The sequence below is a fragment of the Lactuca saligna genome, chromosome 8 (assembly GCF_052625555.1).
Source record: "Lactuca saligna cultivar CGN05327 chromosome 8, ASM5262555v1, whole genome shotgun sequence".
In the NCBI taxonomy this organism is placed as follows: Eukaryota; Viridiplantae; Streptophyta; class Magnoliopsida; order Asterales; family Asteraceae; genus Lactuca; species Lactuca saligna.
This window is the reverse complement of record NC_136424.1, coordinates 167,533,952-167,551,931: the sequence shown is the minus strand read 5'-3', so window position 1 is coordinate 167,551,931 and position 17,980 is coordinate 167,533,952. Positions and strand designations below refer to the sequence as shown.

General features: G+C 39.9%; 1 protein-coding gene across 1 annotated transcript; it reads right to left on the bottom strand.

The window, feature by feature from the left end:
* Positions 1 to 8,992: 8,992 nt before the first annotated feature.
* LOC145011711 (metallothionein-like protein 4B) lies at positions 8,993 to 9,604 on the bottom strand. The gene is made up of 2 exons (XM_078970442.1): positions 9,393 to 9,604; positions 8,993 to 9,298 (listed from the first exon to the last, which is right to left on the bottom strand). The coding sequence occupies exons 1-2, from the start codon at positions 9,473 to 9,475 to the stop codon at positions 9,118 to 9,120; spliced, it is 264 nt and encodes an 87-aa protein (XP_078826568.1). The 5' UTR covers positions 9,476 to 9,604; the 3' UTR covers positions 8,993 to 9,117.
* Between the last annotated feature and the right edge of the window lie 8,376 nt (positions 9,605 to 17,980).

Genomic DNA, 17,980 nt, shown 5'->3' with positions numbered 1-17,980 from the left:
TAGAAAAAGAAGTAGGAGGTTGAAGTGTGCAAGGAGGGGAAGTAGATCCAAAATCTACACTGTGAGAAACTTCCATTCAGGTAGAAAACTTCCTATCTTGATCGCTAGTTCATTAGATCCCCTTTTTGTCCATAATTGATGGTTTTCAAGCCCTAAAACCTCAAACCCTATGTAGTTATGCTCTATATTCTGAAAGGACTTCAGATCTGGACCTTATGGACACCTTATGAGTGTAAAGTCTCTGTGGTTGAAGTGATTGAGGTCCCTATTGATTGTATGACCTCATAAAGAGCTTGGAATTGCCTTTTGGAGCTCTTAGGGCCATGCATGCACCTAAAGTTTGCAACTTTACGTGATAAGCATACCCTAGGAGCTTAGATTTATGGTTTAGAACCATTGCATGTCTCAGATTTGGTCTGTATAAGTGGAGGGTTGAAGGGACTCAGCGAGTTCTATGATGATGGTCTTAGACTCGGCGGGTTGGATGAACAACTTGGCAAGTCCTTTGAAGATTACCTGGAACTCGACGAGTTGTTCTTCAACTCGGTGATCCATATGAACTGTTACTGAGTTAAGAGGGGTTTTAGTGTAGAAGGTCCAACCCTTCGTAGCTGCACGCGGGATGAGCAATTTAACGTGTAGCAATAGTCCTAGAAACCCAAATCCTCAAGATGGATGCTTTGGTGACGATTTGGAAACGAGTAGGAGAGGGACTCGGCGAGTTTGTGCCATGACTCGGCGAGTCCAGTCAACTGGAAGTTGACTTTGACCAAGGAGTTGACCTTGGACCTGGGATAGGTCAGTCATTCGACCTAAGGGTATTTAGGAGAGACGAATCTAAGTTTATGAATTTATAGTCGGAGGATTGCCAGTGCAGCAGTCAGTCGTCTAGCAAGCAGATTTTCAGCAGCTACTTTTCGAGGTGAGTTACCTTCCAGTAGCGGTAGGTCTACGGCCACAATGCCGACCCACCAGTAGGAATTGTATGTTAGATGACTGTCTTTGTGATATCATCTAGGTTTGTTACTACCTGATATGTTATATGTTGGCATGATATATTATATGTGATAGTAGTAGAGATCGGTTGTTAGGACCGAAGGGTAGGTCAGACACCCCAGATATGGCTGACAGTATGTGATGGTATGTTAGTATGCTGGCATGATATATGGTATGTGATAGAGGTAGTAGGAGGGGAGTAGTCCCCAAGTGCGGTTGTTAGGACCGACAGGTAGGTCAGCACCCCAGAATAGCCTGACATGGGTAGGTCAGCACCCCAGAATGGCTTAACACGGGTAGGATGGCACCCCAGAATGGCCGCACCGGGCAGGTCGGGCACCCCAGAATTGCTCGGCAGTATGTATGATGTATTTTTGTATGGTATGTGGTACGATGGGGGAAATCACTAAGCTTTGTGCTTACAGTTTACAATTTTGGTTTCAGGTACCTCTTCAGCGAAGGGGAAGGAGCGGGCACGGTAGCGGCACATCATACACACACTCCCGTTTTCCGCATCATGATATATTTTGGGATTTGTAATATGACATTACTATGACTTATGTTTTGGGTTTGCAGACATGAAATATGTTTTAAGAATGATATGGTTGAATGTTGTTTATTTACAAATGTTTTACAAAGTGTTTAATTGAAAATGAAATTTTTGGGCTTGAAAAATTGGGTCGTTACATTATATGTACGTCTTGAATTGGTACTGAATATGAATGTAAACCCTTTGCTCAACTTGTACAAAGGGTTAAGTGAATGATGAAGATATAAGTTTTAAAAGATGTTTTGTAATACAGTTTAAAGAGTTTAACAATAGATGTAAATGACTTGATGTTAGTTTATAAAACGATGTAAAGTAGTTTGATTGATAATACAGTTTTAAAGTGTAAGAAATCATTTATTTGAAACACAATTTGAAGTATATGAAATCCTTTTTTGTAAACATAGTTATAAATCACATGTGATTGATTATATAACTAAGATGTTTTCCACTTGTATTCCCCCCCCCCCCCCCCCTAAAAGCATTTAAAATCATTTAAAAGATAAGTTAAGGGGTATGAACTCACCTGAAGTGAGTGATGCGAATGTAAGATCGGGGAAGGATGCTAAGAGTCAAATGAAGTCTTGATCACTCACGGATCCTATTTAGCATATAATGACACATATATGTATTTAATTAGTGTTTACAACAACTAATCATTGATTGGAACAATCTTAGGGACTAGAAAACAGTTGTAATGAAGTGTTAAACCACATAGGATTGCATAAAAGGGATGTATGGCCACTCCTTAGAGTTTATGGCCAAGATGACCTTAACACATGAGTTTACGGCCATGAGCTTATGGCCCAATGAGTTTACGACCGTAAAGTCATGGTAACTGGTACCATTTTGATGTTTAAGGTCCTATACTTAAGTTGGAAGTGTTCTAGACCTAGTTTCAAGGCTTAGGAAGGTGTTGTGGCAACTTTGCACCCAACATTAGGGTTTACGACCAAAGGAGATTGCCTTGGCCGTAAACACCCTTTTGATCTTGTGTTCTTGATGTTTTCAAGGTGTTAAATAAGTGATTCAATAATGAAACAAACTAAGGTAAGAGTACTTACAATATAGAAGCTTGTTTGGGTGTTTAAGGCTCAAAAACACTAGTGTGTGTTCGTGGTGTTCTTGGTGAAAAGAAGAACACTTGAAGATCTAACCAAAAGAAGAGATTTCATGGAGGAAATCATGTATGTTCACTAGATATGGAAGGATATCAAGTTGAAAATGGAAAGATTACTTACTAGATTGAAGATTGGAATGAAAGTTCTTGATGATACTTGAGAGCAAAACCGGGTTCTAGGCTTGAAAGTGTGATAATGAATGAAAATGGCCAAGTATTTCATATATAGGTATGTAGTTTACGACCACCATGAGTTTACGGCCATTAACCCATGGTCTTATGGTCGTAAACTCCTCATTTGAGGGTTTAAAGCATGTTTGGTGGTTTGTAACTCTATTTGACCCATTCTAGTATTTGATCCTTCGATGTACTATGCTCAGTAAGCTCCACCAGATTCTATACAGTGCTAAAAGTTAGCAGATGCAAGTTGGACTTTGATTGAGATGCAGGGTTTGTACAAGATAGAAATTTTGGGTTGTCATAAAGGTCCATGTGTTATTAGCAATAAGAGCATGAAATTCATCTTGCATGGCAATGGACCAATTGGGGTCTTGGAGTGCATGAAGATGGGATTTAGGGAGAGGTGATTCAGTTGTTGTGTGAAGATTTAGACGTTGAATGGGCTTAAAGACCCCGGTACGAGAACGAGTAAGCATGGGATGAGGTGAAGGGGGTGAGGTTGGGTTTCCGGTGGAGTTGGTAGTCACAGGTATAGAGTGGTCAGAATCCGAGGAAGAAGGAAGGGGGTTTTCGGCTATGGGATGACCAATGGTGGGAGGAGATGGGGGAGGGGGGGGGGGTTGGGCTCGTTTTGAGAATGGAATGTAGAGCTTTCATTTTTAGATAAAAGGAGGTCCCGGGAAAGAGGGGATATGTCACATGATGTTTCAAGAAAAGAGTAGGAAAAAGGTTTATTTGGAGAGAAGGATTAAAATGGAAAGACTGTTTCTTTAAAGACCACATGACAAGAAATAATAATTTTTCGTGTAGAAAGGTCAAAGCAACAAAAACCACGGTGATTGGAAGGGTATCCAAGAAAGATGCATGGGGTGGAGCGGGATGCTAGCTTGTGAGGAGAAGGGATATGAGGATAGCAAAGACAACCAAAGACACGAAGATGAGTGAAAATGGGAGGTTTACGATAGAGTTTTGTGAAGGGTGTGTCATTTTTGATGGAGGAAGAGGGCATAATGTTGAGAAGATGGGTTGCCATATGTAATGCTTCCACCCAAAATGTAGGCGGAATATGAGCTTGACATAGTTGGGTATGGATAAAATTGTTGATGGTACGAATCATGCGTTAAGATTTCCTGTTTTGTTGGGAAGTACGAGGGCATGAGAAGCGAAAAGAGATACCATTTTGGTCAAAGAGATTGTGAAACTGTTTGTTGTCAAATTCACCCATGTGATCACATTGGAATTGCTTGATGTCAGTTTGGAATTGATTTTTTACGAGAGCTCGAAAGTGTAAGAATTTGCTAAATACATCTGATTTGTGTCTTAATGGGTAAAACCACAAAAATGAGAGAAGTGATATAGGAAAATGATATAAAATTTTATTCCACTATTACTTGGAATAGGAGATTCCCACAAATCAGAATGAATAATATCAAAGCATGCAGAAACATTAGAGTTGGATCTAGAAAAAGGTAATTTGATATGTTTTCCAAGTTGACATGCAGAACAATAACATAAGTAGATGTCTTATTACATGAAATAAAATGACTAGAAACTAATTTATTGAAGACATGAGCGCAAGGATGGCCAAGCCGTTGGTGCCATAAGGAGGGGCTGGTGGAGATTAGAGCAACTGGAGATGGAGTGGTTGATAGAGCAGGGTATAAATCTCCAAAGTTGTCACACCTAAGCAGGATCTGATGAGTTGCCAAATCCTTCATAGAAAAACCACAAGGATCAAATTCAATGGAAAAATTGTTATCAGAAGTAAAACGACAAACATATATCAAATTTTTAATGATGTTAGGTGTGACAAGAATATTATGAAGATGTAAGGGTTTATGTGGGGTATGTAAAGAGGAGTGACCGGTATGAGTGACGGGAATAGATTGTCCATTGCCAACAAAAACTGATTTCAAAGTACTATTATTGCTAAAGGATGATAGACAACCTGTGTTAGATGCAAGGTGAGAGGTTGCTCTAGTATCCATGTACCAATGTGCATCTACCCTATCATTAACCGACATTGCATTGAAAACTTGAGTTAGGTCGGTTGGTTGATCACTTGTAACCGCTGAGAACCATTGAGATGGTGTTTGGAGAGTGGGAGAGACTGAGGCATGGAACGCATCAGCAGCAGCAGTAGGGGAGTTGACAGGTGGGTTGACTGGTGATGGTCAGAGGATGCCTTGTTGAGTGTAGGTAGAAGGGCATTGTGGTTGCTGATGGCTTGGGCGATAGGCGGACCAGAATGGAGGGTACCACCAGGGAAATGGCTGCCAAGGCAGTTGGTAGGGTTGCCCAGGCATCTGTCGATGTTGTGAGGTTGTGAATGACCTAGTAGGGGGATGGCTACGCTGCTGTGAAGTGGCACGACCACCATGTCTCTACTGAAACTGGCAGCGCTATGTGTTGCTTTGCGAGGAGCCGCTATTGCTGCGAGTGTTGTTGTCAGCGAGGAGAACCGAAGGGGAGGAGGAGTGATCAGAGTGCGAAGCCTGAGGGGGACGAGAATTCTTGAAACGTTGTTCTTCAAATAGCATCTTTGAGCGGGCTTGAAGGAAGGTTGGTAAAGGGTCTTAGTGGTGCAGAAGAGTGGCTATGTGCTCATATTGAGGGGATAGACCATTAAGAAGGTGAGCAACCAGAGTTTTCTTGGGTATTGGATTATCAATGTTTGCCAACAGGTCTGCAATAGACTTTATCCTTTGACAATATTAGGCAATGGTAAGATCTCCAAGAGTCATGCTTCGGAGTTCATTGTCAAGCTCAATGGCCCTAGCATCTTTGTTATCACGAAAAAGAGTTTCGAGACAGGTCCACACCATGTGAGAGGTAGAGTTTTTAGTGAGAATCAAAGTGAGAATAGGTTGGGTCAGAGTACCGTATAACCACGTTTTCACAACAGAGTCAAGTTTGAACCATTCTTCATCCTTGTCTGATGTGGGTTTTGATTCACCAGTGAGGAATTCTCGTACACCAAATCCACGACAGTGAGTCTCAAAGAGCTCCCTCCAGGCATCGTAATTAAGTTCATTAAGATCAAGTATTAAAGGGATGTATGTCTTGATGTTGAGAACTTCATATGGTTTTTGACTGTTGGATGATGAGGATGCTTCACCTACCATTGTAGAAGATGTGAGAGAGGAGAAGAGATCAGATGACGGCTAGGGTTAATGCCGTGAACATCAGGATCGGAGGTATAGAGTAAGAATAGGGAAGATATCTGATACCATGTTGATAAACGATTTTCCCTCAAAGTCGATCTTCATTACACAAACATATATATATATATATATATATATATATATATATATATATATATATATATATATAAAGATAGAATGATATAATTGGGCTATACTAAACATAGGCTAAATACAATTGGGCTATACAAAAATATACACTAATAATTTCATGGCATCAATATTCCTAATGAGGGACCTTCGATATCCCATCACTTCTACGTTAACGACGCCTTATTTTTTGGGACGTGGGAGAGCTCCAACTTTGCTAATTTGTCACGTATTCTTAGGTGCTTTCACGCGATTTCTAGATTAAAGGTTAATTTTCACAAATCTAAAGTGTGTGGGGTTGGGGTTTCGGAAAGGGAGATATCCAATTGTGGTCGTGTACTTGGATGCGATGCGGCTTCGTTCCCTTTCAAGTATCTTGGGGTGTTAGTGGGTGCTAATACGAAGCTCAAAAGGAATTGGCAACCGGTAATTGATAGGGTTCAAAGCATACTCTTGTCTTGGAAAGCCAAAACCCTTTTCCTTTGGTGGACATGCCGCCCTTGTTAAATCTGTCTTGGGTAGTTTGCTGCTTTATTACTCTTCTGTTTTCAAAGCGCCAACTTCAGTTATTGATCTTTTAGAGAAAATTCGTAGAAGATTTTTGTGGGGCAGTAGTGATGAAAGGAACAAAATTCATTAGGTGGCTTGGAAGAATGTTTTAGCCCTAAAAGAAAAAAAAAGGGGGGGGGGGGGGGGGGGGGTTAGGAATTGGTTCTTTGGCTTCTCTCAATTGGGTTTTGAATATTAAATGGATATGGCGTTTTAAAATTGAGTCTCAGGCTCTCTGGCGAAAGGTTATCTGTGGGACGCACAATCTCCATACGAAACTTGTGGCTGCTCTCTCTAAGAAGACTATTCATGGAATTTGGCAAAATATCGCTGATGTGATTTCTATCATCAAAGGAATTGGCATTCCTCTCTCTCATATTTTCAAAATAGTTATTGGTTCAGGTAGGTCTACGTTGTTTTGGCTCGACAACTGGACAGGTGATAGGTCTTTGGCTAGTAGGTTCCCCCTTGCCTTTGATTTGGATAAGAGAAAAGGTTGTTTCGTTTTTTACCATATCTGTTCTAGTCAGGAAGGGTAGGCTTGGGAGATGTGTCCAAGGTCTAGAGAGGAAATCAACGATGTTGATGCTTTGAAGATGGCGATATCAGGAAGACTCTTGGAAATCGGTGTATGATTTGAGGTCGCTTATCGACTCCTTTTTTACCGTGTCGTTGAATAATGGCATGATTTGGGTGTATCTTGTTCCTCTGAAGGTTAATTGCTTCATTTGGAGGGCTTGTATTGGCAGAATCCTCACAACAAAATCCCTCTTGGGTAGGGGTGTTTCAATTGACGACTCCTCTTGTCCATTGTGTTGCGTGGGTGTTGACGAATCAGACCACACTGGCTGCTCTTTTTCTCGAGATGTGTTGGTGTTGATTATGAGGCGGTGCAATATTTCTGAGGTGATCTATTTAGTTATTAATTGGGTCAAGTTTAAAGCGCATTTTGGGAATTATAGATGGATTGATTGGTGTTGTCTTCCCTTCAATATTATGTAATTTGGTTTTGTTTTGGCCTGCATAGTTTCTTTCTGTGCAGCGGTTAATAAAAGTGCTGCCGCCGTTCCCAAAAAAAATTTAAGGTTTCGGTTCGTAGATGATACTTTGATTAATGTTATGGTGGATGTCGAAGCTCCCACGACAGGCGATTACGAACCTTAATTGGATGCCATTTTTCGAAATAAAAAAAGAAATAGAAGAAAAATACGAAATATAACATATAACGAAAATGCGCACATTATTGACGAGAGTATTAATCTACACAAAGATTTGAAAAGGAATATTATATGAACTAAAAAACTACTTGAGATTGCGGAAATAACCGATTTTACAATTTTACAATATTAAATTTTACTACAGGGTATTTGGCCTAGGAACGACTCTCTCGAGAGGTAATGTGTTACAAAACAATACAAATAGTTTTTAGAAGTATCGAATAGTTTTTTGAAGTATCGAATACAAATAATAATAATAATAAATAAATAGTAGCATGAAAACCACACAACTGAGGACTATTTATACAAAACAAAATAATAATAATAATAATAATAATAATAATAATAATGATAATACTAATAATAATATCATGAAACCCACACAAGTCAACCGACTATTTATACAAAACAATACAAACGACAATAAATTCGTTCAAAATTTTAAAACAAAAATTGCTTTTTCTAACGATGCTTCAACAGAATTGGATTTTATAAAATCAGGTTTTGAACCGGATATCGGTTTTTTCCTAGAAGAATCATCGGTTTTTTTTTTTTTTTTTTTTTTTTTTTACCTCTTATCTTTGAACCGAACATTGGAGTTTGAAGACTGTTGTGATGATGGCTGACAACATGGGCTTCTACAGATCATTCAAGCCCACCTTTAACTCTTAAGCATCTATGCTGCATATGTATCATCTCACATATACATAAATTACTCGTGCTTCACTTTAAACAACATTTTTACGATCTCCAATATTTTGAGCGATCAAAGAGAGAGATTTGCTTTAAGAGTAACGTAACCATTTTAATTTTCTTCAATCAACAAAAATTCACATTTTTTCCTAATTTATTTCGATTAGCATTATTGGTAGTGTTCTTAAGTTGAAATGTTGTTCATCATTCTTCAAGTCTTTGTCTTTTGTCTTTATACAAAGACGCGTATAAGAAATCACAAAAACCAATATATTTTCTATGTCGATTTCTTATATGTTACAGATTCGTTCATCATGCATGTGATGTTTACCAACAAAATTAATCCCATTTACAACATCCAAACGGTTAGGATCATAATCTTACAGATTCAGTCCAACCCACATAACATTTATTTATATAAATACATATATGTGACGTAAATATATATACATTAGGGTGGAATAGGCTGTTATTTTCTCTAGCTAATATACACACTGATCAACTAGGTCGACCTTTCCATCTTCAAGATGAACAAGTGACGCAGGTGCAACCATCAGCACACTTGCAAAAAGCCTTTCCTGTGCCACCGGAGGCCGACTCTTTGGAGCAGCTGCAAGGGTTGCATCCGCAGTGCTCGCCGCAGGAACATTTCTTGTGCTCCTCCTCCCCACCGCCGCTGCTCTGCATGCCACCACTCTTGCACCTGCACCACATATTCATTATATATCATATCTCCTTCAACTCACTACATAACTCAATCTCCCGAGAGAGAGAGAGAGAGAGAGAGAGAGAGAGACCTGCATGCAACACCGCCGGGGCAAGGCGAAGGACAGCCGCAACTCTCATTACAGATGACACCGCTTCCTCTCATGTCAGCCATTGCTTTTGATTGCTATTTCTTATCGTAGCTACTTTAATCAGGTTCTTGCCATGGATATATATCATGAGAGAGATGGGGTGGAGGAGCTAGGTGGCGGACTCCGGTGCTGGAGAGGTTAACAGGTGGACATGTCGTGGCGTCACAAGAATTACACATGTATATAAACCTTTTTATTTTTTCCTACATATATATCCACTATTTTGTTCACAAAAAAGCTTTACCCAAACCCATTTGTCATTAATTTGTTTGAGACTATGTTGAGGAAGGTGGTGATCATTATCGATAATCTAAGCAAAAGGTGATTTACTTGAAAACGACAGAAAAATATTGTCGTTCTCCAAATGAACCACTATCCCACTAACGAAACACTCGGCTCAACTTGCAGTTTTGTTATAATAAATAATTGATACCAAGTTGAGATCAATATGGGGTCAAGTGTCACCATCTCTTGAGAGTTGAAATCTTAACGTGTTTTGGAATATTAGCTAATTGCAGATCATAAACAGCTCATAAGGCATGCAGATAGAAGGATAGTGATATCTCAATTAAGAAAATGTTTTCTTCTTATGAGCTTTAGATTAAATTAATGACCTCATGAATATATATGTGGTGTGTTTGTGAGTGAACAAGGACTTGTCAATTACGGGGTCTTTACATATGGAGTAATATTCTGTAAATATGTGGTCCAAAATTTACATGCTGGCTTCTAAAATTCAAGTGCACCACATCTTTGGAGTTTTTGTCTAACAGCCATCTACACCAAGAGAGTTGCAAGAACATAATAGAAGGAGCGTAACAAAGTGAGAGGGTTTGGAGGAAGAAGGGTCATTTCATTGATATCGACATGTTAGAATCGAATAACAATCAAACCCGCCTTTTTTCCTTTGGAATAAAATTAAAGACGGCATTTTTAAAGATGCAATAATAATATTTGTTGTCTTGTCTTTCTTCGACATCATTGTTGAGTTTGAACCAAATACATAAATAAAAAACGTAATCACCCATAACAATAACAATGTTCTAAATTAAGCTAGATGGTGATTTGATGATAATATCAAATCTAAAGTTTTCATGGGTTGTATATAATTTGTAAGGTATAACTTAAGATAACAATTTAATATATAGTCAATAATTATAATATATATATATATATATATATATATATATATATATATATATATATATATATATATATATATATATATATATATATATATATATATATATATATATATATATATATATAAACGGTGACATTTTGTTAAAGTGTGACTTTGAGTACAAGCTTTAAGCTATAATGAGTTTTTTAAAACCTTAATTGCTTATAACATAGAAAGGACTAATTAATCATGAATTGTGAATAAAAAACCATATAGAAGCTGACAAAAATAAAAGACAATAATAGTAATGACGGGTCGGGTCTTGTATTTTGAAATATATAAACATATCTAGTATTTATATTAAAACTCTTATAATCGTACCAACAAGACTATACCTTGAAATGTTTGCATAATTATATTATTAGTAATACGTTCTAAACCAATTTTTTGAATATATGATATTAAATCATCACAAAAAATTTATTATCTATTTTGATGTTGATGTGTATATCAATTTTTATCAACTTCATTGTTAAAAATACATCATTCATATTAATATGGGTAAGATCAATGCAAGTTTTAAAGAAATATAAACTTTATTTGTCTTTTCGTTGACCGTACTTTTCCAATATTATAAGATAGGTTTTAAAAAAATCTATAAAAACTTTAAATACGACTGATGTCATAACGGATAAGATCAATCCAAGTTTAAAAAAAATATAAACCTTATGTGTCTTTTCGTCGACCATACTTTTTCGATAGAGTAAATTACACAAACCGTCCCTCGTGTAGGAGTCAAAAGGCACGTCCAGTCCCTATTTTTAAAAATTAACTTGGACCATCTCTCGTTTGGTTAATTATTGTGTGCCTCATCCCTCCGGATATGAAAAGATATTTTTGACTTATTTATTATTTTCTAAGTAAATTTCATGAATGGTTCCTACGGTTTGGGATAATTTGCACGTTTGGTTCCTAACATATTTTTTTAACTCGTAAGGTTCATACGATTTGTTTTTGTTGCATTTTTGGTCCCTGTCTTACCTAAACAGACTATTTTTCCCTTTATTTTTTAATTTATTTAACTAAGATGAGGTAGGTAAGGTAATGTAAGGTGAGGTTGGAAGTGTGTTTATTTAAATAAATTAAAAAATAAAAGGCAAAATCGTCTTTTTAGGTAAGACTATAGACCAAGCGCGCAACAAAAACAAATAGTAGGAACCTTACGAGTTAAAAAAATAAGTTAGGGACCAACGTGCAAACTACCCCAAACCATATGGACCATTCGTCTAATTTACTCTTTATTTTTTGATTGATTTAATAGTTATTAATTATTAATCCATTAAAAGAAAATGTTTATTAAATATTTATTTGTTTTTTAATTAAATTAAAATGTGTAAAAATATTTCATAACCTAATCACCCATAGACTATGACCCCCAATCGTAAAATCGATGCTGGTGACAAACAAAACCCTTTCTCTCTTCTCTCCACCGAAAACCGTCGACCACTATCGGTCCACCTCCTCTTCATGCATCTCCTTCTTGCTATTTTCAGTTGGATCAACATAACGAAGACCATCTAATAACACTAACTCTCCTTGTTCTACCTCCAATTACACCAAAAGAACACAAGGTTTAACTTCTTTCCTTTTAATCAGGTTACATGTTTCAGTTCTTTCTCCCACTTTTCTCTCTTCTCAAAATCGGTACCGCAGCACACCCTCTTCTCTTTTAATTCTTGAATTTCAGGTGTTAATTTGTTATAGTGTGTGACACGTGTACGATTGATGGTGGTATTAGGTGGTTTGATGGTAGGCAATGAATAGGGAGAAGAGTGGTTTGGAGAGCTGATGAAGAATTTGGGTTGATAATGATTAGGATGGTGTTTATATGGGTGGTAGAAGGCAGTTATGGTGGCTGTAATGGAGGGATAAGGGTGGTATTGGGTGGCGGTGAAGATGATGGGTATATGGGTGGTTGATGGTGTTGTGGGGTTAAGAAAACGATGATGAACAAGTGGTGGTATAACATTCCGTTTATTAAATAATTAAATAGATAAAATTAATAAATGAATAGTAGCCCTAAATGCGGAATAATTTAGCAAGGCATTGGTTTTGGGGGCTAAAAAGTCATAATAGAGAGTTTGGGGGTTGAAATGTAACTTCCAGATTAATTTGTAAAGATTTTGAAGGTTGATGGATGTTTAGTAAATTATGAGTTTAATTTGAAAAGGATTTCAGAAGTCAGAGTGTATTTGGTAAATTGTGGACTTATTATGAAAGGATTTTTGAAGGCAGGGGCTTAAGTGTAAATGTTGCATTTAAACTGAAAACAAATCTTGTGAGGAGGGACTCAAGTTGGAAAATGGGGCACATGTTTGGAAGGAACACGGGATCAACCCGGTATCCTCTTTCCCTCCCACCCTCATGATTCAACCCTAACCCTAACATGTTCAATACAACCGCCACCACCATGTGAGCCATCTTAACCGCCATCTCTCTTCCTCGTTCGTTTTCTGATCAGACAAGGGCGCCAAGAGGCTATTTGCCATCGAAACGCAACCCCTGCCACCGGAGACGTCGTGTGCAGCCAGATGAACCACCGAGACCGACCATTGGAGTTGTATACATCGCGGTGCGGTTCGTGAACAAAAAGGAAGCTCTCAGTAAGAAAAATCGCCACCCATCTATCCTTTTTCTTCGTTCTTTATGTGGTTTGACGTTGCGTATGGCAACTGTGATCGCCGGTGGCCTTGGGCCGTCGTTTCTGTTAACCTCGGTGTCGTCGGCCACCAAGTAGGTGGCTGTGAGTGGTGGTTTCTCGTTGTGTTGTACGTATGTTTCTACTAGAACTCGTGAAGAATGTTAGCCGGAGGTGAGGCGAACCACCATGGAAGCCAACCATGGTGGCTGCCGTTCTGCCACCTATTGCCACCACCAGCCACCGTGAGAGGTGTTTGTGTGTGTGTTTTGTATGTGTGAGAGTGTACTTTATGGGTGTAAAGTTGTATATGCAGTTTTTGGCAGGAACACCCACCACCACCACCACCACCACCGTGAGGTGGTGGCTGCCTCCATCAACCGCTGTGTTGGATAGCGGTGTGCATTGTATGTGATTGGATCGCTTTTGGGATGTTTGGACGTGATTTCGACTAGAATCGTAACCACCACCACCACGAGGTGGTGGCCGCCGCCGTGAGCCGCCGTTGACCACCACTACCTGAGGTGGTAGTGGGTGGTGCCCGACCTAATGAAACCCTAGTTGACCTAATGAAACCCTAATTGATTTGAAGACTTAGCTTTTGGGCCTAATTGGCGTGTTTTGGGTTGGAAACCCTAATTAGGGTTTAGAAAATCCTAATCTTGGAGATTTTAATTTGGACTTACCGGGACCCGGATTTTGGACCATTGGGTTGGAATTATGAATTAAGCCCGACCACACTCTATGATTGACCTAGTAGATTGATGGACTTAATGGATTAAGTCCTTAATGGGTTAAGTTTTTCTAATTAACCCTAATCGTTATTTCATGTGAAAACCCTAATTGTGTTAGGTTTTGAGTTGGGCCTTTCTGTTGGGCCTAGATGTGTGGTCTATTAATAAGTCATCTAAGAACAAGTATATGGACTAGAATATTTGGATGGGCTTTAAGGTAAGGCCCATATGGGGGGTTTGGGTCAAATTTGGAAAATTAGGCCATATGTTGGGCTTTGGTTGATTATTTGGCTTTTGGGGTTTCAAAGTATGAAATGGGGCCTTGATCTTGAACCAAGCTAAGATAGGGGTACAATGGTCCTTTTACCCCAAGTGTGGATTTATGGATTATGCATTGAAACCCAAATGGTTAATTGGGTTTTGTTTTGATGTTGATAACTTCGAGGATCTGCCAGCCAGCAACCATAGTCTCATAGATTTATTCTTGGAACTTCAGCAGTGCGAGGTGAGTATCCTCATTGTTTGTATGGGTTGAAGGCACCAATGCTGGCCCATTTGGTTTATGTATGGTAGGAAGACCCTAGGGTTAGCCTTAGGCATTATGTGTGAAAGACTAGGAGGCAGCTCCTGACACACTGTATGATATTATGTATGGTAGGAAGACCCGGGGGTTAGCCCTAGGCATTATGTATGAAAGACCAGGAGGCGGCTCCTGACACACTGTATGCTATTATGTATGGTAGGAAGACCTGGGGGTTAGCCCTAGGCATTATGTATGAAAGACCAGGATGCGGCTCCTAGCACACTGTATACTATTATGTATGGTAGGAAGACCCGTGGGTTAGCCCTAGCCATTATGTACGAAAGATCAAGAGGTGGCTCCTGGCACACAATATGTTATGTAGCCAAGTAGAGTAGTTTGTATGCTAGTTGTCTCTGCGATTGCTTGCATGGAAGACCCATAGGTGGCTCCTGACACTTGTCTGTAAGACCTAGGGGGTGGCTCCCAGCTTGGCAAGAAAGACCAAAAAGTAGCCCGTGGCATAACGACAAGACTATGTGCGGCACATAACATCTTATATGATTATGATTGATATGTATGGCTCACGGTTATGTATGACATGTATGGATCATTTGATATGTATGTGTAACATCCCGGAATAGCAAGAGTAGAGTTGAAGGACTAAAAGTGTAAATTTTGAGGGGCAACTCGGTGAGTCCATGGATGGACTCGGCGAGTAGGGTCGCGACTTTGGTCGCGAGTCAAGTGGCCTACTCGGGGAGTCCAAAGATGGACTCGAGTCGCGAGTCAAGTGGCCTACTCGGCGAGTCCAAAGATGGACTCGGCGAGTAGGTGCTGAGTGGAGAAAACCCTAAATCCGGGGAATGAGCCCTATTTAAAGAACATTATATCCTCTCCCCAACCTCTTTGATCCCCCTTGAAGTCCAGAAACCCTAGAAAGCGTGATTGTGGAAGATTGGAGTGCATTTGGAGCTTGGGGAGGTGTTTGTTGAAGAAATCTTGAAGGAGAAGAGGCTTGGATCAAAGGGCTCTGCTTGGATGCGAGTTTCATTGTAGTTGGGGCAATCTTTTGAGGTAATATCTCGTTCTTGGGCTATTACTCATATGGATTCATCATTTTAGGGTTTATGGGGAGCTTATCTTTGTATGTTTTAGAGTTTGGAGGTTAGATCTGAGGTTGCTACCTCAGATCTGGGATGGGGAAGGCCTAGAGAGCATTAAAGTCCCTGTGTTTGAGTGCTTAGTGAAGCCATCATGTCCCAAACCCTAGCTCTAAAGTGAATAAGGCCTAGATCTCTTTGGATTCACGTAAAGTTTGCCACTTTACGTGATGGATGGATTGTAGGAGGCTAGATCTATGTTTTGGATCAATTGCATGGCCTGGAATGCTTCTGTATGGATTCAGACCGGTGGTACTCGGCAAGTCACATGGGTGGACTCGACGAGTTGCTTCAAGATGAGCTGGAACTCGACGAGTTGGATGAACAACTCGGCGAGTAGGTTGAAGATAGCCTTAGACTTGGCGAGTTTGTTCTTGGATTCGGCGAGTCTTGTCAAAGAGTCCCAATATTTTCTGATTGAGTCGAGAATCGGTGAGTCAAGGGATGACTCGGTGAGTTGGGTGCGAGTGGACTAAGAGTTGTTGGACTCGGCGAGTCTCGGGGTGACTCGGCGAGTTAGGTCGCGGATTGAGGGAAGTTCTGAGCATAGGGACTCGGCGAGTCATCGGGTTGACTTGACGAGTAGAGTCAGTCAGGGGTTGACTTTGACTTTGTCCAAGGTTGACAAGTTGTCTTCCAGGGGTATTTTGGTAATTAGGATATATATTGAGTTGGGTGTTTTGGTGTTCAGTGGAGGAGTTCGTGTCGGAGTGCGGAGCAGCGGGACCTTATCCTTTCAGCCGGCAGTTTCGAGGTGAGTTATCCTCACTATATCAACAGGGTCTAAGGCACCAAGGCCGGCCCTTTTATCGGATTGAGATCCGGGTATCTGTTGTTATGTTATTGCTCTGATATGTTTGCATCCTGGTAGTTAGGATGGTATTCGTTAAAGACCTGGTTATGGTCGGTATCCTGGTATGTAGGGTGAGGCTATGCTAGTGACCGGTTAGGTCGGTATCCTGTTAGAGTATGTTGTGATATGTGCTCTGCTAGATCGGTTGCCTGAATATAAATTGTTATGTGATTGTTTGTTTATGTGCACATAGTTGTTTGGACTGGAGTTGGGTTGAGGCGGGTCCTGCTTCGTGCTGTAGGCCAAGATACCTAGGGCGGACCGGTTATTCCGAAGTCCCAGCGAGCGGTCCGGATAGGCTGTAGGCCCCACGAGGGCGGACCAGACGTGCTGAGGGTCGGAGAGTGGAACAGACCGACTGAAGGCTGATGCGGGCGGACCAGTCATACTGTTGACTCAGAGAGTGGACCAGGTGAGTTGAAGGCCCAATGCGGGCGGACCAACCACACTGCAGACTCGAGGGACATGATTTGACACGTAGGGTGGACCAGGTGGACTGAAGGCCAACAAGGCAGACCAGTCCCACAGTAGACCCGATGTGCATGGCTGTTCTGTGATTCGTTATGAGATAGCATGTTATGTGTATGGTATATGTGGTTGGTATTTTGGGGGTATCTCACTAAGCTTTCGGGCTTACAGTTGTGGTTTAATGTTTTTTAGGTTCTTCAGAAGACTATGGCAAGACGAAGGCGTGATTGTACCGCTCCTCATGATTTTGTAGTAATGTGATTCTGGGAATACTCTAAATGATTTGTATTGAAAACCTTTTAATAATAATTTAATGAAATCGGGTTGTTTTTGAAAAATTTAAATTGGTTGGATTTTTCGGTCGTTACAGTATGATATGTGGTATTTGGGGAACTCATTAAGCTTCGTGCTTACGATTTTCAGTTTTGGTTTCAGGTACTTCTGGTAGCAAAGGGAAGAGCTCGGGATGATTGCATTGCACACACCATGATTTTAGTCTGGGATGTTTTTACTCTGATATATTTGATAGATGATTATGATGTTTTGAGATACAATGACTTATGATTTTATGCGATGATTTGATAACTATGGTTTTATTAATAATTAAAAATTAAAAATGAATTTTTTGGTCTTGATTTTTGGGATGTTACAGGTGGATATGCCAGATGGGTGATGGTGTAAGGTTAAGATGATGAAGGTGGGTCAATGGTGATAGATGGAGAAGGTCCAACTATTTACAGTGAGCCACCTCTTTCAAACCTCCTGTTAGTCACTGGCGTTGGTAACATCAATGGAGCTGTAAAGAAGGTTGTAAATTTGCATCATAATCAACCGCTAAATTGGGTTCTAACATCAATATATGGAAAAAGGGTGGGGTGTGATAGTTTTCTTTCACAAATCTATAACAAAATAGAAGAGAGATGGCTGGTCGGGTAGTGGTGGTCCGATAATGGAGGTCCGACGATGGTG